At 34.0% G+C, this 24,164-nt stretch overlaps 1 protein-coding gene and 1 long non-coding RNA gene across 2 annotated transcripts; both read left to right on the top strand.

Moving 5' to 3' along the window:
• The first annotated feature begins 9,959 nt into the window (after positions 1-9,959).
• LOC131654867 (B-box zinc finger protein 21-like) lies at positions 9,960-11,578 on the top strand. Its single transcript, XM_058924794.1, has 2 exons — positions 9,960-10,257; positions 10,332-11,578. The coding sequence occupies exons 1-2, from the start codon at positions 10,069-10,071 to the stop codon at positions 10,878-10,880; spliced, it is 738 nt and encodes a 245-aa protein (XP_058780777.1). The 5' UTR covers positions 9,960-10,068; the 3' UTR covers positions 10,881-11,578.
• Positions 11,579-21,949: 10,371 nt separating this feature from the next.
• On the top strand, positions 21,950-23,166 carry LOC131654869 (uncharacterized). Its single transcript, XR_009299586.1, has 2 exons — positions 21,950-22,318; positions 22,411-23,166. It is a non-coding gene; the product is annotated as an uncharacterized LOC131654869 (long non-coding RNA).
• Positions 23,167-24,164: the final 998 nt, after the last annotated feature.

The following is a 24,164-nucleotide window of genomic DNA, read 5'->3' on the forward strand; positions in this document are numbered from 1 at the left end:
TTGGGTTTTCATTGTTTTCAATGGTTTTGGGCTCTTTTGATCAGTTTGTTTGCCAATTGGTATATAGAAACCATGATAGATTAAAGGAGAGATTATGCATGGATTGTGGATTGGAATAATTTTACTGGGCACTGGGAGGAACAGTTCAAAGAACACAAGCCAAGCTAATTGTGCCAGAACTGGCTGAGCGCCCATCAGTGTGCCACAAGCCACCCAAGTCTAAGACACTTTGGGCACCCAAAGTTGGTCGGCGTAATGGGCCCTAGCCTAGCCACCCTATCCAAACCACATTTCCTACTAATCCAACTAGGTATGTGGCGCACACATGATCAGTCAAGGGATGAGGAATAACTGCTTCTCCCATGATTGCCGGCAGAACCCAGTGTTCCCACTCTTGCACTTCTAACCGAAAGAAAGGGAAACTGCTCCCCTGGGTCCTGGTCCAGGCCCACGAAATCCCCTATATATACCTCTCTCCAAGAGGGGGAAATAGATTACAAAATTCTCAGAAACATTTAAGAGCTCACCACTATTCTTACGTGGGCAAGCTCTTAGCACACCATAGAATTTCATAGAGCTCTATACTTGTGCTTTTTTTAGCATTTACATATTGCATATGATTTGATTAAAATTACAACAAACTCATCAAGTGGTTGAGTTTGATTGGTTTGAGTTTGGCAAAAAAATTAAACTTTTACTCATCTCAATTTGTGAATTTGCATAGATCGTATAATTGGATTGATCGAATTCGACGAGTCTAAGTATAGGGATAAGAGAAAGCAAGTTTGTAGTTGAAATTGTTAGTTTATTGAATCTCTTTTTGTGTTGTGGTCCTTGATATTGTGGTCCTTGTTCTTTTGCATCTGGACATGGTCTTTGGGCACATGCCTCTTTTTTCTTTTCATCTTTTTAATTCTTCTGCTGTTTCTAGTTTTTAATTGTATTGAAGAGGATTAGTTTAACTTTTATAGTTTCAATACCTCTCTTATTCTTTGCTGTTTATCGTTCCAGGATGTAAAATTTGACCCTTTGGATTCGCCATGTGTCTTTACTCTCTCTTTAGATAAGTAGCATTAACGTCTTTAAACAAAAATGTATCTAGTGTCTCCCAGATGTCTGACACCAACACAATACCGATATTTTTGGTAATGTTTAATTTGTTTATTTTTTTCATGTTATCATCCGTATCAATGTGTAAGTATCGTGTTTTGTGTTTATGTTGTCTAATTGTTTCATTGTTTTGTAGATCTTTATTCAATTAGTTTTCAGCTTTGTCTCATTGCTTCAAAGATCTTTATCCAATTAGTTTTCAGCTTTGGCTGTTATTTATGGAATCATCCCCTATCTTTCGACAAAAAAAATCTATCTCTTTTAATTGCTACTATTATTTTTAGTGAGGACCACAATGCTTGGAGAATGCAAAATTTGCCATTGGAATTAATGTTGTACATCTTTTTGTAAGATGGTTAAGTTATTAGGTAAACAACTTTTGCTAAAAGAATTATATTTCTTACAAGACAAATGAATCCATAAGATCTCCTCGATTATGCTAAGCACGTGAAGAACGGGAAATGGGGAGAAAGTTATCAACTTTACAAATTTTAAATGCTTTTCGATCATTTTATATGAAAAGTAGATAAGAATTTCGTACAGTTTTGGGAACACTACATACCGAAACATTGCTAACATGTCTCGACAACATGAGTTAGAATAAGTGATATTTTAGGATTAGAATAAGTGATAGTAGGTTAAAAATATAAAAGTGATACCTTCAAATGCCTTATTGCTAATTAAGATTTAAGAGAAATGCTTCTACAATTATCTTCTTTCTCAACGGGTTCCCTCAATTTAGATAGGATTAGTTACAATTTTTATCTTTCTATTTAGGTGAATATAAAAAGGAAATGTTTTTGTTTTGAAAAAAGAAAATGCTTTTTTAAATAAAAAATATTCAAAACTATTTAGGTGAATATAAAAAGAAATGTTTTTGTTTTGGAAAAAGAAAATGCTTTTTAAATAAAAAATATTCAAAACTTGAAGAAGTTTTTTTTTTAAAGCTCCTCCATCTTTTGAAACTATTATATACAAATATGATAAGGAATTTAAAAAATTCTTAAACAAAAACATAGATAAAAACAAGATGGCTTCAATGATCTATGATGTTAGTCACAATGAAAAAAGAGGAATTGGTTATGTTCTTATAATGATGATCTGAGATCATCTAAAGAAAATTAACATTTTTCTCCTTTCTCCTATTTGTATCCAGAAGCACAAACACAAAAAACTATTGATGCACATTTTTCTTCCTTCTCCTATTTGTATGACATTATATTCAATCAAAAAATATGTAAGACTGTTAATCAAAAAGCTGACACAGTTCTCTTCACTAGAAAGAGGAAAAATAACATTTATATGATTAAGTCTTTTGATTTTAAAAATCAGAACATAAAAGGCTTAATGTCTGTAAATTAAGAAAAATGGGTGTGGCATAGACGTTTGTCACTCCACACTTCTTCAGGAACCTTGTTCTTCAATATCTTGGTAGGGCTCTTGTTCAGGATATAAACTGTAGTCGAAACAACTCCACCCCATAAATATTATGGCAGATTTTTCTGCTTCAGCATGCATCTCGCCATATTCAACATGGCTCTATTCCTTCTTTCTGCAATTTCATTATGTTGAGGCGTATAAGGAGCAGTTACCTCATGATTAACACCATGTTCTGTACAGAATTTTTCAAACATTTTGCAGAATTTTGATCTTCTTCTCACTCTAGTTTTGGACAAGTATCTTGAATCTCTTAAGAGTTCAAATACTTCGTCCTTTCTCTTGATCACATATATCTACAGCTTTCGACAAAAATTATTGATAAACGAAACAAAATACTTGTTTCCACCAATGGTATGTTCTTCGAATGAACCACATACATCTGAGTGTACCACTTCGAGTATGCAGGATGATCTCATTAGCATAGTCGAAGCAAAAGAATTTCGGGATTGCTTTCCGACTAAACAACCTTCACTAAATTCGTCAGACATCTCAAGACTTGGAATACTAGTAACCATATCTTGAGTAATTAGTTGATTCAGTGATTGAAAGTTCAAACGTCCAAAGCTCAAATGCCACAACCAACTATCCTTGTGGTCGACAACAATTTTTAGACAGTGTACTTCAGTGGAATTGATCATGGTCTTAAACGCCCTGTTCTTCGATAGAGGAGATTTCAAGACCAAATTATTCTGAGTGTCGAACAATTTTAAAACTCCATCTTTCAAGACAATTGAGAAACCTTTTTCGACCAGTTGTCCAACACTTAGAAGGTTGCACTTTATTCCAGGTACACACAACACATATTTGATCATATCTTTCCCTCCATTACTCATGTGAAAAACTATGTTGCTAGTACGTTCTACTTGCAACGAACTATTATCAACAAGTTTTACCTTGCTCTTCTTCAACTCGTCGAAATCTGCCAACCACACCTTTTCACCAGTCATGTGATTCGAGCTTCCTGAGTCGAAGAACCAAACCATGGATTCAACATGGTTATCCGTAACTGCAACCATATCCACCATACCTTTAGAATCATCTGAATCTTAGCACGCAAGGTTCGCTCATTCGTCCTTGCCTTTTATCGATCCATTATCTTTCTTGTACTAACATTTCTTAGCCATGTGACCCCACTTTTCACAGTTATAACATTGCATACATTTTTTATCTTTGTTTTTCTGATGGTTTCTTCCTCCTCTTTTTGAGGATTCAAAAGCCCTATCTTCGACCTGATGCTTATGAGGGTTCGACCAAGACTTCGTTCTCTGAGTCTTATCTCCTTTGCCTTTGAATTATTGGAGCCACCATGACTGAGCTTGCAGTGTTTGTATCAAGTCTTGAAATCCTTTCCTTTCGACAATCTTAATCTCACGTGTTTCCAACGAACCAACCAAATCTTCTAATTTTAGAGTTTCAAGTTGATTGGATTCTTGAATAGCTACAATAACGTGATCAAAGTGAGATGTCAACGTACATATTACCTTCTCAACTATCATCTTATCATTTATGGTTTCACAACAACCCTTAATGAGATGAACGAGCTTATGGATTCCACAACTTGACAACCTTGACTTTCTCACCTCCTTCATAATACTTGACCAAAATATTTCATGCCTCCTTGTAATCTTTCTTCTTGACTTTGTTGCGGGCAGTTTTCTGTGCTTCGGAAGCATTTGCAGCTAGCGCAAGAACGCCGTCGGTAGCCACTTCTAGGGTATCATGGAAGCCAAACAAGGATTGCATCTGTTTTTTCTATCGGATCCAATTTTTACCGTCAAGTATTAAAAGAGAATTCATAATGCTCTTATCACCAGTCATCTTCACAACAATTGATTCAGTTGTACTGAAAACACGATCTTTGACGTGAAGTTCTTGAAAACCCGATCAAGAACAATAACCAGAAGCTATGGATACTAATTTGTTAGTGCGTAAGACACTTTTAGTGAAAGGAGAGAAAGAAAGAAAATAAGAAAATAAAGATTTATATTCACTTGAATTGTAATAGTGTGTACATATAATGATACAGACTATGACTATTTATACGCAATCCTGACTGAACTTGGATTTACACAACTTAGATTATATTTGATATTATATTTAATATCTCAATAATATCTCAATAATTACTTATAACAATGTTGTTAGTTTAATTGAGTGGATAATTAATCAAATTCAAAATCAAAATTATAGTAAAATTAGTTATACAGATTAATCACACTTTAAACATAAATGGATGACTTAACCATTTACTCAACTAAACTAAATACATTCCACGTTATTAGCTAGATATCATATATATGGATAAAAAGTGATGTACATGAATTACTTTTCTACCATAAATTAATGGGAAAAAAGTGGCATTGCATAGAGATGTTTCTCTCGATTCTAAGTTATATAAATATCTTACCAAGAGAAAAAAAAAAGTTATAAAATCATTGGAAATTTCTCTATAGACCTCCCAACCTTCTAGTCCACCTCTGGTGAAAAACCCAAACTACCCCTGACTTCGGAAGTTCATTTCCGAAATGCAAGAAAAAGGCGTTTTCTGAGATGCATCTCCAAAAGCGTCTTTTTTTTTTGAAAAAATTGTCTTATTTCGGAAGTTCATTTCCGAAAACAGCATTTCGGAAGTTCACCTCCGAAATACTGCGCGTTCTGCAAATTTAACAAAACACTCCCCCTCCCCCATTCATTTACCCTAACTCAAATCAAAACACAACCCCTCTTCAAATTTTCTGCCAAAATCAAGTGAAAGATCAAAGAGCATTCCCAAGTCTTCTTCCAAACTCATCATCAAACACTAATTGGTAAGTTCTACATTGTTTTTTCAAGTTTTAGATCTATTTGAATAAACTCTAATAGGGTGTTTAGAAACTGAAAAAATCACATTAAGATAGGTTAGTACTGATATTAGGATGTTTAGTAGGCATAAAAGTAGTTTTGGTTTAGGTTTTTTGGGTCTGCCATTGGAGGCTGTATTGAAGGTCTGCGCAGGGGTGTTTCGGAAGTTCATTTCCGAAAACACCTCCATCCCAGTTTCAGAAATGAACTTCCGAACTGTATCAGAAGTGCATTTTTTTTTTGTTTTTTCATTTGTCTCGCATATTAATCGATTTCGATTGTTTACAGGAACATGTCAGGCAACCAGCCAGCACGCATCAGACAGGGCAGGGAGTCCCAGACTGCGTCGGCTAGACGCGAGCGGGCGGCGGCGCAGCTGGCGTCGACACGCGGGCAGGGCCGGGGACGCCGTGTGCGCGTTCCACAGGACTTGGTGGAGAGTTCATCTGCTTCAGGCTCTAGGAGTAGGCTGGCTCGGGTATCTTCTTCCCGCCAGCAAGAGGAGGAGGATGAGGATGAGGAGAAGGTGATACCGGATGTTGACCCTCCAGTCGGGGAGGAGGAGGAGCAGGAGGAGCAGGAGGTGGATAGCTATCTGGGAGGGCCTTTTGACACTTCCCTGCTGATTCACTACCAGGATCACGTCGCTCGGCGGATCTGGGAGGGAGAGGTATTTTTTTTAACTTAGCCGTTTATTTGTCACCATTTTTTATAATTTTACCGTTTATTTCTCGCTTATTTGTTTTTTTTTGTAACAGGAGAGAGAGCCATTGAAAATGGTGAACCACTCCAGGAAGATTTTCGGTCTGTTTAAACCAGCAGCTCAGTGGTTTAACGACCATGTGCGAGGTTCAGGGCTTAGCGGGCTCTGCATGACCGGGTACACCACCATCAGCACCGGCATGCAGGGGGCATTTGTGGAGCGCTGGCACAAGGAGACGTCTTCTTTCCACTTGCCGGTGGGGGAGTTGACGATCACCTTGCATGACGTCCAGTGTCTTCTCCACCTGCCCATCAGGGGGTGGCTGTTGGACCACTCCAGGATCCAGAGGGTCGAGGCCATTGAGTGGATGATGCACTATTTGGGCATGCCGCACGAGGTTGCTCACCTGGAGTGCGTCTCGACTTCTGGGTGTCATGTCCGGTTCAACACACTGAGCCTCTATTTTGAGTTCCACCTGGACGCGGCGGCCGAGGCCGAGCAGGAGGGTAACGACCTATTCAGGGAGTACCACCGTGGCTGCGCTCTCCGGTGCTGGTACATGCATGTGGTAGGCGCTGCATGCTTTGTGGACAAGAGTGCCAGGTACGTCGACGTGGCCTACCTCCGCTATTTCATGGACCTGGATACCGTTCACCAGTGGAACTGGGGGTCAGCTACTCTGGCATAAATCTACCAGAAGCTGAATGAGGCCTCCAACTAGAGGACGAGGCAGTTGGTCGGATCCTGCACACTGCTTACGGTACGTTTTATTTTAATACATTATCGTATTTATTTATTTATATATGTTTCGTATTTAATTTTAATACATTATCTTGTTTCTGTTTCAGAGCTGGATCATCTCCTACTTCTCCCGCATCCACGGCTACCACCTCGATCCTGCGTACGTGGACGCCTTGCCCAGGGCCGCCAGATACGATCTCCAGAGGGGGAACGATGCGGTGGGACCATACCGTGGATACCTGGACCGCACTCTGCACGACGACGTCACCTGGAGGCCGTTCATCGACTACGCTCAGATTGTCCCCTTTGACGGCATTGCACTTTATTCTGGCTGGTTGGCTTGCGGGACCGGCATCATGGTTCGATATCTCCCTGAGCGGTGCATGCGTCAGTTCGGATTCGTGCAGCGGATACCCAGGTCACCCTTTGAGGCTGCTCCCGACACTGTGACCCGAGTGCAGCTCACTGCCATATGGGAGCATTGGGAGGATCATGTGGTACCGCTGGAGTACCGTCTCACTCGGGTCACCCAGGACTGGCACAGTGAGGAGGGATACGTCACATGGTTCTACCGGGTGTCACATCCTCTTCTGAGACCCGACATTCCTGGCGCTCCTAGGCCAGCACACGAGGAGATCCTGGAGAACCAGCAGGCCGAGGATGATCACGCCATTGATCTCATGCCGATCTGCCAGCGGATATCGATGATTGGGCAGGACGCGTTGGATCGAGGTATCGTGGAGCGGGGCGGTCCAGAGGCAGTCGCCGTGATGGAGATGATCGTCACTGATGCGGGCCGTGCGGCGACATACACGCGACAGAGGAGGTCTCAGGGCGAGAGGTTTAGGCACACCCAGTAGTGGTCGGGTTTATATATTTTTTGTTATCGGATTGTATCGTTAGCACACTATTTTTATTTTTTTCGGTTTGTATATATTATTTTCATCGGATTAGTATTTTTTTTTGTTTATTTATCATATTAGTATTTTCAGTTTATCTATTGCTTATTTTATTTGGCGTTTACGTTTAATTAAAATGCGAGACTGTTTTAGATAAAACATAAAAAAAAACACAGTTTCTGCATGATTCGGAAATGAACTTCCGAAACCCCCCAAAATCTGAACAAAGGTGTTTTCGGAAATTCATCTCCGAAGACACCCCCCATGAGGTGTTTTCGGAAGTTCATCTCCGAAGACACCCCCCATGAGGTGTTTTCGGAGATGCACTTCCGAATTAAGGAAATTTTTTTTAATAAAAACCGCTTCGGAAGTTCATTTCCGAAGCAGGGGTATTTTGGGATTTTCGCTGGGGGTGACCCCCATAGGGAGGTGGGTAAAGAAAAAATCAAATCATTTTACGATAAAAATTCTTTTAAACTGTAAATTGCCTTATTCTACCAATATAAGGCCCGTTTGTTTTGACTTTTTTTAAAAATGATTTTTATAGTGTTCCATCTATTGATGTCAAAGAAACTTTTTACAAAGAAATTTTTTATAAAAGTTTTAAATGAAAATTTGTTTGAATAGTTATTCTTTTTTTTTTTTGACAGAGTTTGAATAGTTATTCTTAAAATGTGATTTTAGGTATTTCATCTATTGATGGGAAAAAAATTTAGATATCAAAATTTCAAAAAATCACTTAATTTTGAAGCTATTTCAAATAGATTTTCATAAAAATCATTTTTGAAATACAACTTTTTTAAAAAATTGCGATTTTGACTAAGTTTTGATCTTCAATAATCCATGTTTATGTTCTATGATGTCAAAATTAGTGTTTCATTTTAGAAAAAACTAATATAAAAAAACTTGTAATATTTTAAAAAACAGTTTTGGAAAATCTATTTTCAAAAATATAAAGAAAAAATCCATTTTTTTGAAGCAAATAAGATATATTACTTACAAAAAACAGTTAATACAAAAGGTGATCAAAAGATCCAACCTTCAAGCCAAACAAAGCCTATAGCATCAATTGTGCTATATATTTCCTAATTCTCCTATCCTGCCATCCTCTATACACCACATTATTTTGATATTTTTAACTATATCTCTATTACTATTATGTGAAAAAAATCCATTTTTTAAAGTTAAAACAAACAAGCTCATAACATTAACGGCTTTTAATTTAATTTTATGTTATTATTTATTACACTATTTTCTTTTAATTCTTTTATTTTTTATATTGTTTATAAAACACAATTTCAAAGTAATCAGGGTTGGTCCTGACTTTTTAAAGGTCATGGACAAATAATAAAAATCAATTCTTAATAATATATTATATTTTATAATAAAAATTTAATGATAAATAAATTTATTATAAGATAGATTTTTTAAATATAAATTATAAATATTATTCAAAATTTATTTTTAAAAATTAAAATAGTTTGTAGGATGCATTTATAATCTTCTTTAATTATATGAATACAAGTTACCTTAGTAAACTAAAAATAGGAAAATTGTGAAAACTTATAATATGAATACAAGTTGTACAAGTGAAATAAAAGTAGGATATTGTAAAAATTAGCTATGCCAAGACTCGGCACTAGTATGTTGCATACCAACTCTTGAATCCGCTTAGCCAAAGACAATATATTAAAATTTCAACAAACATTATATTTATTAAAGTATCTTAATTCTTTTCTCGATTTCGAAGCCGCCGATTTTTTGAGATCTTGAACCATGAGTTTGGTTCTCCTGGTCTAAGGTCGGCCTTGTATATAATTATAAAACAACTAAAACCATAGATATAAACCATATATATTGGGATATATATATATAATAATTATAAAACAACTAAAACCATAGATATAAACCATATATATTGGGATATATATATAATAAAAAGGGATATGTCTTGACAGTGTCAAATTTTTTTTACACTCCGGACAATCACCATTGAACCAACTAACGATTGGTTGATATGTTTACATTTGTATCTCTATATTTTTCATTTAAAATTTAATTCTTCATTGTTTCTCGTCTTTGCATATTTATGATGAGATTCAGATGTACATGAATGATTTAGTATGTCATTTTAATGTTAATCTTTAGATATCTAGATAATATAGTAAATCATTAATCTCAAATTTTACAAGTATCTCTAGATTTCTCTCCATCGATATCTCTACCTTTCTCATTTAAAATTTAATTCTTCATTGTTTCTTGTCTTTGCATATTTATGATCATATTCAGATCTAAATGAATGATTTAAAATACTACACACTCTACTAACTCTCTATGAAGATCCAGTGCGACGTGTGTAACAAAATGCAAGCTTCACTATTCTGCACCGCCGACGAAGCGGCCTTATGCTCCGCCTGCGACCACCGTGTCCACCATGCTAACAAGCTCGCCTCCAAACACCACCGCTTCTCTCTCAACCATGCTAATTCTCCCAACAACTTTCCTCTCTGCGATATTTGCCTCGTACGTTAGTTCTCTACTTTTTCCAGTCTAATACATGTCGGGTTTATAATTTCTTTGTTCAATGTTTTTTTTAGGAAAGAAGAGGTTTTGTGTTTTGTCAACAAGATAGAGCCATTGTATGCAAAGAGTGTGATTTCAAGAATCATTGTTCCAATGAACATACAAAGAAGCATAGTAGGTTTCTTCTCAGTGGGATTAAGCTTCTCTCTCCAGCTTCTATATCACCACCACCACTACCATTCTCTCCTGCTCCTCCCATTCCAGCTTTCAACAAGGTGGCTTCAAATGAAGAAACTGGTACTGGTTTCACCATATCTGAGTACTTGATAAACACTATACCGGGTTGGAAGTTTGAAGAGTTCTTCGATTCTCCTTCTTCTGTTCCCTTTGATCAATTTCAGAATCATGTTGCTGAAGTTAATGCTGATAGTGATCCGGAAAATATGGTTTCTTTCTTGGGTGGGATTAGGGTTCCTCAAGCACCAACTTCTTCTCTTTATTATGCTTCAAAAATGGATAACAGATCATCATCAGACACAAACATCAAATTATTCAGCAGCAGCAGCAGTTTGAGGGATGATAATAATTTCACAGTTCCACAGATGATAAACCCTCCTAATTAACCCTTGCTCTCTTACTTCTTCAAACTTCTATTTCTTCTTGTTCGTTGCTTTCATTGTTCCTTATGATAGGAATGTGGCTTGTTCCGATGCTAGCTCCTGTCAATTTTCTTAACTCAACATTCAACTTTTTTTATTTACAAGTAAGGATCCTCTATGGCTGAGCACTATAATGGTCAACTGTTATTTCTCAACTGTCTTTAATAATGCTGTTGAGGATGTTGATGAAATGTTCCAGGATGCCAAAATTCTAAGCTGGCAGTGGCAGGTTCTTAGCACCAAGGGGGTTAGATTGTGTGCATTCTATGATTGGTATCACTATCCTAAAGAGGTTTTAGTTTTGTAATTAGGCTGGGGCTGTTGGAAAAATAGGCTAGGTGGTGCATAGTTTTAAGTTCTTTTTATGAGTAATTCAGACTTGAACTATCTGTATGTTTGCATGCCTTTGAAGCTTCTTTTGAGCTTCACTTGTTATATAATAGTTTGCTTATCAAAAAAAAAAAAAAAAAAAAAAAACTGTTATTTCTCAACTATGTGTCCGTTGTTCAAAAGTTGGTGTAAATTATCTCTTTCACATTTTGTAAATATGAGTTTTAATTTCTAGTTGGATTGAGGTTGTTTAAGTTCTGCTTACTACTAGTTAGTATAAGGGAGAATTCATCTTATTGTACGAAAACATTCGGTTTTGCTTAAATAAAATTATATAATGAGTTTTTATATTTTATATTTTTTATATAATTGAAAAAATCAATTGGGCACAACTGCATAGTTCAATCTTCATAGTCGTTTTTAAGGGTGAGCAAGACAGCTTATAGCAGCGGACCTTACATTTTTTCGGCATATAGCATAGAACTTTACAGTTTTTCATTATTAGCTTATAGCTAAAAGGGTCTCCACACACATATTCCCCAATTAATTTATAATTAAATAGGATTTCTTAAAAAAAACTTCATGATTCAACTGAAATTAACTTCATCTTTTTACATAGGACCTCTCAAAAACTTAAGACGACCTTGTTAATCTCTAAAATCAGAAAGAACGATACTAATGATCAAACCTAAATTTAACTCTAATGCATGCTTAAGTTTGAATATAGGACATGTGGTATAAGACCAGAAAAGGATCCCTTATCACTACTTAATGGAGAATTGATCACCTTATTTTATGAAAACATTTGTTTTAAAATATAGACAAAATTATATAATTAGCTATTATTATTATTTTTGAATAGCAAGTGAAATTATATATGAACATAAAAATAAAGTAAAAGTTCACAAGCCAAAAAAAGTACGAGAAGTGCTCAAAAGAAACAACTATTACACAATTTAGGATAAAAATTACACAAAAAGCAAAACAACAGACTCGTCAGAAAAAGATAAAAACACAAGCCAAACAAATCAATCAAACGAACTACCTTAAAGCGGCGAACACACTAAAAAGAGATAGCAAGTTGGAGGAAGAAAGACACAACCACCTGCATAAAATACAAACCAAAGGAGGGCATTGGTCACACCCAATACACCTCAAATGCCAAGTCATTTGAGCGGGCCACTTTCTCAGTCAATCGGAGAAACAACAAAATCTGAAGTGTGGGTGTGAATCCACTTCCAAGCCAAGCTAATAGTCGAGGACATCTAGTGAGTAATCATCAAGCTTTTTCGAATGAAAATAATTTTATTCCGCATTTTCTAAATTGTTCAGACCACCAAAATCGGTAGAGGTAAAGGCCCTGACAGTCCCCACCCACATATACCTTATGCTCGAAGCAACCTCACAAATCATAAAGATATGATCAGCCAACCCCACCTCTCTCACACACAAGACGCACCCACATTATTAAATACCGTCAATATTTGCTGTCTCAAGAGATTCGGCCTAATCAACAATCTATCATGAATCAACGGGCAAGAAAACACAACCACTTTAGCAGGTGTTCAACTCTTTTAAACCTAACTAGCGCTCGTAAGACCCTAGCCTATCTTCTCTTACCTAACCAAAATTGAACATATAATATAAACGGACCTAAAAGGCAATTTAACAAATAAAATTTGTTTTCAAATGCGTTGTTTTCACTTTTCAATCAATTGGAATTTTTTTTATTTATTCTCTTTAATTGTTAGTGTACATATCTTTCAACATATTAATAATGTTAGTTTAAAAAATATGCCGTCTTTTAATAATATTTTTGTATATTTTTTTTAATTTGTGTGTAAAAATTTTAAATACTATTATTTTTAAATTTAATTGAGAGGAAGAAATATCCCTTGTTTGCCATAGAGAAGATAGATTAATACGCTTGTTTGCCCAAGAGAATATAGATTAGTTAATCCTAAACTACTTCTTTATCGATGGATGAAAAAGAAGAAAATATAATTTAGAGCGGAGCTTAGGTTAGGTTGCTTTCTCTATGAGCAAATAGTTGTCTTAATTTAAAGATGGTATGATAATAGAGTATCTTTTAATTAAACATGGTTTTGGCAAAGATTATTGTGATAACGACAAGGAGTACTAGAGTAGGTAACATATTTGTCTAAGACAGGTTTCCTGATCTGAAAACTGGATTTGTTAAAGAATGATTAATCATCACTTTGTTATTTATCATTGCATGTTCTTCACTATTATGGTTGCTAATTGATAGGGTTAGCAAATCTTATCAAAATCCCATTTTCAATAAATAAGTAATATGGTCCCTTCAATAAAAATAAAGAAATGATATTAAAACGAAGGGTTAAATAAATTTTTAGTCCCTATGACACTTTTCACTTTTAGTCTTTATAAAAAATTTCGTCGAATTTTGGTCCTCATAAAATTTTCCGTGATAAATTTTGGTCTCTCCCGTTAGATTGCTCTGACGGAGGCTTACGTGTCATGCCACACGTCTCGCCACGTCAGACATAGGCAGAATTAAAGAAAAAGAGGCAGATTGCGGAGGTTTTAAACCCCCCTTTAAATACTCTTTTTTCTTGATATAGATACAATACAATGAATTTTCATTTAATATAGACAATATTTATAGCTTTTTTTTAAATCTTAATATTGTTTGATATATCACTATAACAAGACATTTGTAAAGACCATTAAATTTCATCAGTTTAGAATATCAATATAGAAGGTCTATATAAATACAAATAATATATTTAACAAATCATTCACATTTGCAAATAAATATATTATTTATGATAATCATTTGTAATTTTGTTTTAAAGATATTTAAATTATATTAAATTTTTCTCATTGAAAAAAATAATTGAAGTGTGAAAAAGTATATTAATTTTACTATAATTATTTTTCTTTTTACTTCGACAATATTAAAAAGAAATAATTTTAATTAATTTTTTATTCTCATTTATCCCTATATATTTTTATAATAATATAATGATTCTGATTTTTAATTAAAATATAAAAATTAAAACTTACTAATTGAATTGTGACAAACAATTATTTTTATATAAGGGTTAAAATTTTAATGGGTAAAAAACTATACTTAATGTATTATTATTATTTTAATATTGATGTTGGCTATTAGAAAAACCATTAATTTTATTCTTTTACTACAAATATTTGTCATGAATATAAATTTTATAAAAAAATTAATTTATATATTATAATTATTTTTTATTTTTTGAAGATAAAAAACTAAAGGATTAATAGTAGTTTACCCCTGTGATATGAGCATGTTTCGGTTTACTCCCACCGTTGCCAAAGGCAGGTTTTGGCAATGGTTTTTTTGAAAAAACCGTTGCCAAAAGGTAGGGAGGGGGAAAAGCAAAATTCGCTAACATTACAAGGGGTGAATTACTATTAACCCAAAAATAAATTACCGTAATAATTAATGACAAATAGTTCTCCCGAATATAAATTGCATGCTTCAACATCAATCTTCGACGACTATTTTTGAAGAAATAAGATGAAAATAGTGAAGTATAAAAAATTCTAACAGGTGTATTATTGTTCTTTATTTTTATGTTGCCAAATTTAAACAAAATACTAATTTACGTAATTTTTTAATGACACGCATTTCTACTAAATATAATTTTTATAATAATAGTTATTTTATATATTATCATTTATTTTATTAAATAGAAAAAATTAATTTGATTAATTGATAAACGATAAATAATTGTCCCACCCATAAATTTTTATTGATTTGTTTGTCAAGTTTATAGTTTTTATAAAAAAATTATTAGGAAAACTAATTTATATTAACTTTATACAAATTATACAAAACAATATTAAGTTAAATTCATTAATAAATAAAAAAATATATAGCTTGAGCAATACTAAATAAATAAAATAAACAAAAAAAATAAGAAAGGTGACTAAGACTTTAATAATTTGATTAATTGATAAAAGATAAATAATTGTCCCACTCATAATTTATATCTTTCAATGATATTTTTTATTGATTTATTGGCCATGTTTATAATAATTATAAAAAATAATTATGAATACTAATTTATTTTAATTTTGATAGAAATTATAACAAATTATTGTTTTTTAAGTTATTTAAAGGGTGTTTAAAACCCCCGCAATCTGTCTCTTTTCCTTTAGTGTTCACTGTTACTGACGTGGCGTGACACGTGGTGTGCCACATAAGCCTCTATTAGAGTAATCTAACGGCAGGGACCAAAATTCGTGACGGAAAATTTTGTGAGAATCAAAATTCGATGAAATTTTTTGTAGGGACTATAAGTGAAAAGTGTCATGTTTATAGGGACCACTAACATATTTAACCCTAAAATTAATATGTTCGTTGTTGTTTTTTTTTTTTTTGTTTTGTCGTTGTTATTACTTGTTTGTCATTTAATCATAGTTGTTAATTTTTTAAAAATATTTAACTTTAATTTTTACTGTCTTTAAAGTAATATTCATAAATATTTATAATCATTGAATATAATATTTTTTACACCGAAGTGTACAACAATATAACTCATAAATTTATTAAGATAATTTAATCAAATCTTGAAATGGTCTCTCTTTGTTAATGAGAAAGTGATAGTCCATAATCTACTCTTAAATAATTAAATTGGGACCCTCTCTTTTGACTCTGTTAAGTGGATTTGGTGTTACTTTATTAGCAATGGTTTTTTATCGCTCCATCTAATTCATGTCTCTTTAAGAATATCTACTAGAGTTTACCTATTTAGGCGTAGGGTGTTGGTGGATCCTAAAAGTGTTCTTTGTCCGTTATGTGTTCTAAGGTCAGAATCGATTTCTCATTTGTTTGTGACTTGTGGTCTGAAAGCATCTGTTTGGTATGAGATCTTTAAGTGGATAGTGGTGGTGCTTTGTTCTTCCTACGGACCTTAGTTATATTTTCCTAGTCAATAGATCATTGGGTGGTAGGGCCAAGGCGATGGGTGGTTTCATTATGATTTGGCACTCAATTTGGTCGATTTGGAAATCCTTGAACGATATTATTTTTTTGCTCCTTTACTAATGTGAAGGATGTAAAAGATAAAAGTATATTTCTAACTTGAAAATGGTATTTTGGTAGGTATGCAGAAAACTCTTATGCTTTCTATGCTTGGCTTTTGAACCCTATTCTCTGTTTTACAGGATATAAGAGTAAATGACTTTCACCTTGTATGTGAGAGTTCTTGGTTGTTAATATGGAGGATGTAGACATTAAACAACAAAACCAAAGATTAGTTGCGACATACATACTTGAAGTTAATGAAAGAGAATATGAATACATTCTTAATTATTGAATTCTAGCATGTTTCCCGTGAATAAAACACTTGAAGTGACAACCTAAAACTGGCCAACACCCAAGTAAAAGGAGCAATAAATCTACATAGTATATCACGACCAACCGGTAATTTATATATATGGAGGGAAGGCATACTGGTCTGGGATTATTGTCCGTGGATCATAAAATATTTTTCGAAATCAGTTCAAGTTTGTGGGGGGTGTTAGTAGCATGTTTAAAGGTAGTTAGGACTAGGCGGGCCATCATTATGCCGATTCCTATCTGCACCGCCTCGACATTACTCTTGCACTCCTAATAGAAGATTTTCATTTTCAATTTTATTTTTTCTCCAAGCTCTAGTAAGGATATCATTTTGGCGTGTTCTCATCTTGGATTGCAAGAGATCAATGTTTGTCGATGAGATTTTCATCAACTTCATTTGGATTATTTTGGGAAACAAAAATCCATAAAGTTACATACCATGCTAATGGGTTTCGATTTGTGACTCCATTTAAAATATATATCCCCAATAATGCTCGGGATAGGTTGATCTTTGTAGTCCTCAATTCTTTGGGAAGATATGCTTAATTTCTCATTTGAAGATCTTCTATTTTACCTTGGTCTTTTCTTGATTTTTATTTACTTTGATATTTACCTTTGTCTTTATCTTGATCTTCTAAAAGATTTTTCTCCATAATACATGCCCAATCAACGACATATACCTTTACAATGCATATGAAGTTAGTTCAACATAGATAATGTGTATGAATTCTTCTAGAGTCATGGTCTTTTAGAAAAAGTTTTCAAAACAAAGGATAAAGTTTATTTTGGGAAATTAAAAGGCCATGCATATAGAAGAATTACAAAAGACTATATTACCTTTGTCACACAATTTTCTTCATACTAAGTAAATTTTGTTATACACTTGTAATTTTAAAAATAGTTCAACAATAGGTTTATAACTCTTACCAATAGTTCCCGAATTAACAATTTTACCTTTACTATACGAAGAAACTTATTTTCTCGAAGGAGTGAAATAGGATTACATATTTATTTCTTCAGTCATATGATTTGAACAATCACTATCAATATAGAATTTTGACATTGAGCTATGAAAAATACATGTATCACAATTTGACTTTTTGACCTTTGGTGTCCAATTCTTTTTGGTTCCTTTAGTTTTAGTAGATCTATGATGGCTCAAATCATTAGATTAAATCTATTTGACCATTTTATTCTTATATTTTTCTAAAATAATAAAATAATAACACTGAAATGGTCAAGCTTACAATAGTAATTCCATTTACAAACAATGTGATTGGTTTTATTTTTAGCATGACACAAATTATTAAAAAATTTAGAATTGATTTTAGATTCATAACTTAAACCGCCTTATTATATGATGCTCTCCAATTTTTAAGAAGAAGATTCAAGATATTTATTCCCTTAGAAAATTTATCAAGTGTACTTTTTAAATCTTTGTTTTCCCTTTTCAAAATATCATATTGACTGCACTTGATAGATTCATCTAAAGCTTTATGAGAAGGGGAAACAGGGCTGTCTTTGAGGATGTATAAAGCGGGCTACCGCACATGGCCTCAAATTTTTTAGGGTTAAACTATAGCTAAATAGGGCCTCATAAAATATCTGGTAGGTTAAATCGTTAGTACACAAGATCTCTATTAGTTTTTTATGGTTAAACTGTGGCTAATCTACACAGGGCCTCCAGAAACTTGAGACGACCTTGAGGGGAAGATATTTGAGTTTAAATATTTTTCCTTTGTTTAATATTTTCTAATTCTTCCAAAAAAAATTATTTTCAAATTCGAGAGAAGAAATAATGTTTTAAGAGACAAGATGTTTTAACTTGTTTCTTTATTTAACTTCTTGCATATGTAGAATAAATCATGATAAGATAAATGTGAAGTTATCTAATCTTATTCATGATCTTCCATAAAAAAAAATATCTTATGTATCATCTAAGTATTCCATGTAATTGTGATATCAAACGATCTTGGTTTTTTTTCTTCTTTTTTTAGGTTTTTTGAACTTTATTGATTTTGGTATTCTCTTTAGTTATGAGGGAAAATTGGTCTTATGTGTCCATTCTTTCCACGATAAAGGCATGTAGAAATGATGAGGACATTTCTTCTTTCTTGTGTTGATCTTGTTGCTTTTGAAATTCTAAAGTTTGTTTTTCATGCCTCGGAAATTCTTTAAATATTTGAAACATAAAGTTCGTGTCTTTATTACTTCTACTTTGGTAGTCTTCATTTTCTAACTCCATATTTTTGACATTCCTAAATTTTAGAGTAAGACTTTTCTTCTTCTTCTTATCAACTACCTCGTCATCTTAAAGTCTTTTCATCTCCATATCATGTTCCTGTCATTCCCTAGATTCAGAAATTGCAGTGACTTTGCGTTCTCAACTACAGTTTAGGTATATAAGAATTTTTACAACCAATTCCTTTTATTGAAAAAATTCAAGTTCTCATGTGATTAACAATGTGGATAAAATGCTTATGCATATCATAAATATTTTCTTCAGGTTTTATTCTGAAAAATTCATATTCGTGATTTAATGTGTTCATTCTTGCTTTTTTTTATCTCGGTTGTACCTTAATATGTAACTTGAAAGGTATCCCGTATTTCTTTAGTAGACTCGTAGTGAGAAACATGCAAAAACTCATCAATGCCAAGAGCGGTATTGGTGATAGTCTTTGTGTTCAAACTACGCTAAACTTTTTCATTTTCTTATTTGTTCCAATCATCTTCCTATTTACCACAACGTTAACTTGATAAATGGGAACAAGAGGGTCATTCTTTACAGATTTCCAAATATCAAAATCTATCTCCTCAATAAAGATTCTCATCTTGTCTTTTCACAAAGCATATCCCCCTTCATTAAAGGATGAGAGTTTATTTAGTGGATCGTTTGAAGCCATTCATTTCTCTTAGGGCGATTAGTCTTGAGACAAGAGTTAGACTTTAAGGCCATTTGTTAAACAAGTGACATCAAACACAAGAGTTGGGGGAGTTGAATTGTTGTTTTTAGAAATTATGATTAATTTTAAAAACTATTTTCTTAAAAATGATTTATGTTAAATCAACAAATAAACATAGATAAAGCAACAAAAAAATAGACGAGAAAGAATTAAAGAGGGAGGAAAATTAAATGACAAAATTTAAAGAGATAAAGATAGAGAGATTATACCAGGATTAATATAAGTTTGGCCTAACCACATGGCCTACTCATGTCCCTAAGAATTTCTTTTTGAGAGTTCCACTAGTAAAATGTCTTGAGCTTTTAAAGATATTCCTTGGAACCTTCTTACACTATATGAGAGATTTTACACAGGTTGATTCTCCAAACCAAACATAACTTTTAACAGCTTGACCTCACGAACCATATAGAGATTTTGACCGGCTAATCTCAAGAACCAAACATAGGTTTTAACAGGATAATCTCAAGAATCAAACAAAGATTTTACTAGGATAATCTCAAGAACTAAACAAAGATATCATAAAAGAATCACATTCTTGATGAGTAGCAATAGAAGCACGAATACGAGTATAACAAACTTCCACAAGTATTTTTCACTCACAAGGTACTGAGACAACTTTAGTAAAAGAATATAAAAGGAGTAGTAAATGAGAAATAAGAGATTCAAAATGAATTCAGGTGAACTTTAAAATAAGGAGAAGCCAATATTTACAGGAGAAAATGTGTTTGCAAAGAGAAAACGATTCAATGGCCTTTTAATGCTCTTCTAATCGATTAAGACCTAGGATCAATCAATTAGATAAGCCAAATATTGAAGGCTTTCAAATATGATATCACCAATCAATTATAAGCTTATTTAATTTATTTGAATTCGTTATAAAATATTTAATTGATTAACCATAATGTGTGTGTGTGCGTGTGTGTGTGTGTGTGTGTGTGTGTGTGTGTGTGTGTGTGTGTGTGTGTGTGTGTGTGTGTGTGTGTGTGTGTGTGTGTGTGTGTGTGTGTGTGTGTGTGTGTGTGTGTGTGTGTGTGTGTGTGTGTGTGTGTGTGTGTGTGTGTGTGTGTGTGTGTGTGTGTGTGTGTGTGTGTGTGTGTGTGTGTGTGTGTGTGTGTGTGTGTGTGTGTGTGTGTGTGTGTGTGTGTGTGTGTGTGTGTGTGTGTGTGTGTGTGTGTGTGTGTGTGTGTGTGTGTGTGTGTGTGTGTGTGTGTGTGTGTGTGTGTGTGTGTGTGTGTGTGTGTGTGTGTGTGTGTGTGTGTGTGTGTGTGTGTGTGTGTGTGTGTGTGTGTGTGTGTGTGTGTGTGTGTGTGTGTGTGTGTGTGTGTGTGTGTGTGTGTGTGTGTGTGTGTGTGTGTGTGTGTGTGTGTGTGTGTGTGTGTGTGTGTGTGTGTGTGTGTGTGTGTGTGTGTGTGTGTGTGTGTGTGTGTGTGTGTGTGTGTGTGTGTGTGTGTGTGTGTGTGTGTGTGTGTGTGTGTGTGTGTGTGTGTGTGTGTGTGTGTGTGTGTGTGTGTGTGTGTGTGTGTGTGTGTGTGTGTGTGTGTGTGTGTGTGTGTGTGTGTGTGTGTGTGTGTGTGTGTGTGTGTGTGTGTGTGTGTGTGTGTGTGTGTGTGTGAGAGAGAGAGAGAGAGAGAGAGAGAGAGAGAGTTTCCTTAGTATCTTAGGAGATACTCTTATACTTTTACAATACACTAGTCACTCAGGTGCATGACCAGACAAATTTTCATACTTTCTCTCTTTCATAACCTCGAAGCTTCAAGATTTCTTGTTTGATTTATCATTGATTTTCCACTTCATCTAGAACTTCACTCTTCAACCGATGAAGTTTGATATAACTTATTTGATAGACACCATTATCAGATGTTACTTGACCAAAAATCATCAGAAACACCACACTGAATATTATTTTCCATTAGATATTGTCAACATCGGAACCACCGTTAACATCTTAAGATAATTATATCTCAACAACATAGATCCAGAATACCATGTATTAATGGTTATGTCACATTAGCAAAATGAATACTAAAATTGAAAGAGTTTAATTTTCTAAAAAAGTTAAAATTGAGGGACTGAATAAAGTTATTTTTATAATAGAGGGTTCAAAATTGTAAGATTTTTAAATATTGAGCCTTAAATTACAATTAAACCAAAATAATAATGAAGTGGTACTTTTATGGAAGAAAGCATAAAGAAGGAAAGAAAAAGGGGGACCATAATCGAAACAAGTGAACTTTTTATGTTGTTGCACAAAGTATCACTGGCCTAGCTAAACGTTGTCGTATTTGCTGCTTGTTAGTTCTGACTTTAGCCAGCAATTTCCGTAATCTGGTTGCCCTTGGTCACACAATAATTAACTTCATAATCTACAATATAAGAAAGTTAGATGCTCTGGAAAAGACCCAACTGCCCTTTTGCTTTGTTAGAGAGCCACGTGGCTACCTCCTTTGCATTACTTTGCTTTTTCTTTTGCTTTTGCTGTCTACTACCAACACTAGGGTTGCTTCTATTTTGAAAAAACCACGTTCTCTCTCTTCCTCTACCTCTCTCTTCCTCTTCCTCTTCTCTCTTTTTGATATTGTTCTCTTCTGATTTCTGTGCAGATGAATATGATGTTGATGGAGACGGTGAACACGTTGCTGATGATATCGTGATGTTGATGGTTTGTTTGCTGAACCTATGGAATTTGTGGTCGGAGTTGAATCGTATACGACGAAGAAGACGCCGATTCTCCTCAGATTTTAGAGGTTTGATTTTTACTTTATTGTTTTACATTCATTTCAAAATGTTCATATCCTTTAGTTTTACCCTTTTCAAATCTGTAACCGTTCAATTGCAGCAATCCAGAGCATTCGTTTTACCAAACCTTTTCAGATCCCCTTTTCATATCGTCACTACTATTCATACCATTGGTAAGATTTTGTTACTATGCTTTTATTGAATGTGTCTGATTGTATGGTTATCATGATGTGCGTTAGATATGCGGTGTTCAGTTTCACGGTGGTCGATCTGCGTTGGCAACAACGTGTTTCCGTCAGTGATTGTGGTGGTGGTAAGATTCAGAATGAACTCTGTCTGAATTTTTCAGTTTAGGTTTTGTTATTAACTTACCCTCCCTTAAACCCTAATTTTAGGTTGATTTAATAATGGTATGGATTCATGGTTTGAAATTTAGCTTGGCTATTCATGATTCAATATCTTAAATTGTAAGCACTCATAATCAATGCTTTTGGGGAGATTTCTTTTTCATAAACGTTTTGGACTTGAACATGTGAGCTATGTTTTAGCCAGACATGCAAATTTCTTTGCACGAAAAGCAATAAATATGAGGGTTCATATCTGATCCTGAAGTTGTATTAGCTTGCTGCTTAGACTGGTATGTGTTTACCCGGTGCAGGTCAGGAATGGTGACGATGTTAGCTGGTAGTTAAAGGTTAAGTCAAAAGGAAATCGAAGGTTAGATGTTAAGGTGGGTTCTGTTATTGAACCTGAACTTGTGTATTGACTGGATATGATTGTTTTTGTGATGCAGTAATTTATTCTATGTTGATTGGACATAAGTGTTAAGGGATAAGTTTTGGAAGTTGAAAGTTAATACTTGATGTATGGATGGTTGTTAATTATGTAACTTGCAGTAGTTTTTTTCCTTGAATTGAATGTCCATAAGAGTGTATTATTTTGGGCTACTTCAGTATTTGAAACCGAGATTATGAAATGAATAATATATGGTGTTATGTTATCTTATGTCAAATATATGTATGCAACACTGCTACTGCACCACTTTTGGGATGACAAAAAGCTTCAAGCCAACCAATTTTGGCTGGTACTATGAATGTTGCCCAACTTCACCAATGTTACATTGTATATACATGTACAACGCTTTTGCTTGAAGCTACTGGATCTGATGAGGTCTTTGGTGGATATCTGTACTCTCATAAGTCACCAAACAAGGAAGAGTTTCACCAAGAAACATGCCGCAAGGTCATTAAAATTTTCATGTTCAGTATTAATACACAGCTTAAGGGGTTGTAGTGTACTAATTAATAGACAAGTTTTTTTTTAAAATCACTTGATATTTGTTTAAGCTGTTATATTGATTGCTCCTACAATTGTAGGCTCCAGTTCTTCTAGATATTATGTAGAAAATAAGTAATTTTTGTAACAGGTGTTTTCTTCATCTAATAATAAGGTTATTTTTATGTTGTTGACAATTGTTAATGGTTGATGGAAATGGTATACTTCATCCACGAGGCCGGGGCTCTTAATCAAAACATTTTGCGTCAAGAGTTATGCATTATTTTTTCTCTATCTGTATCAGTTGGATTGAAAGATAATTGCTGAAATATTAGGAGTTACTTGATGTTTAGTTAAACTAATTTATTATTTCGTGACCTCTAGAGTCATGCTACTTTTTTTTTGTGTTTCAATAAAGACTCGTGTCACTATATAATCATCAGCCTTTGTAAATCTTCCCGTGCATCTCCATCAATTTAGAGATTTGATTTTATCTTATTTTTGTGGTTAATAATTAAGTACTCAGTATATATACCCCTAATTTCTTTAACTTTATATATTCCAGTTGCATCATGTGGA

Source organism: Vicia villosa, linkage group LG3 (assembly GCF_029867415.1).
Source record: "Vicia villosa cultivar HV-30 ecotype Madison, WI linkage group LG3, Vvil1.0, whole genome shotgun sequence".
Classification (NCBI taxonomy): Eukaryota; Viridiplantae; Streptophyta; class Magnoliopsida; order Fabales; family Fabaceae; genus Vicia; species Vicia villosa.

Excerpts from the sequence above, each read along its gene's own strand:
- LOC131654867 (XM_058924794.1), top strand. The coding sequence starts at position 10,069 with ATGAAGATCCAGTGCGACGTGTGTAACAAAATGCAAGCTTCACTATTC. Across the intron at positions 10,258-10,331 it reads CTCTCTGCGATATTTGCCTC|GAAAGAAGAGGTTTTGTGTT; the intron begins GTACGTTAGTTC and ends TGTTTTTTTTAG.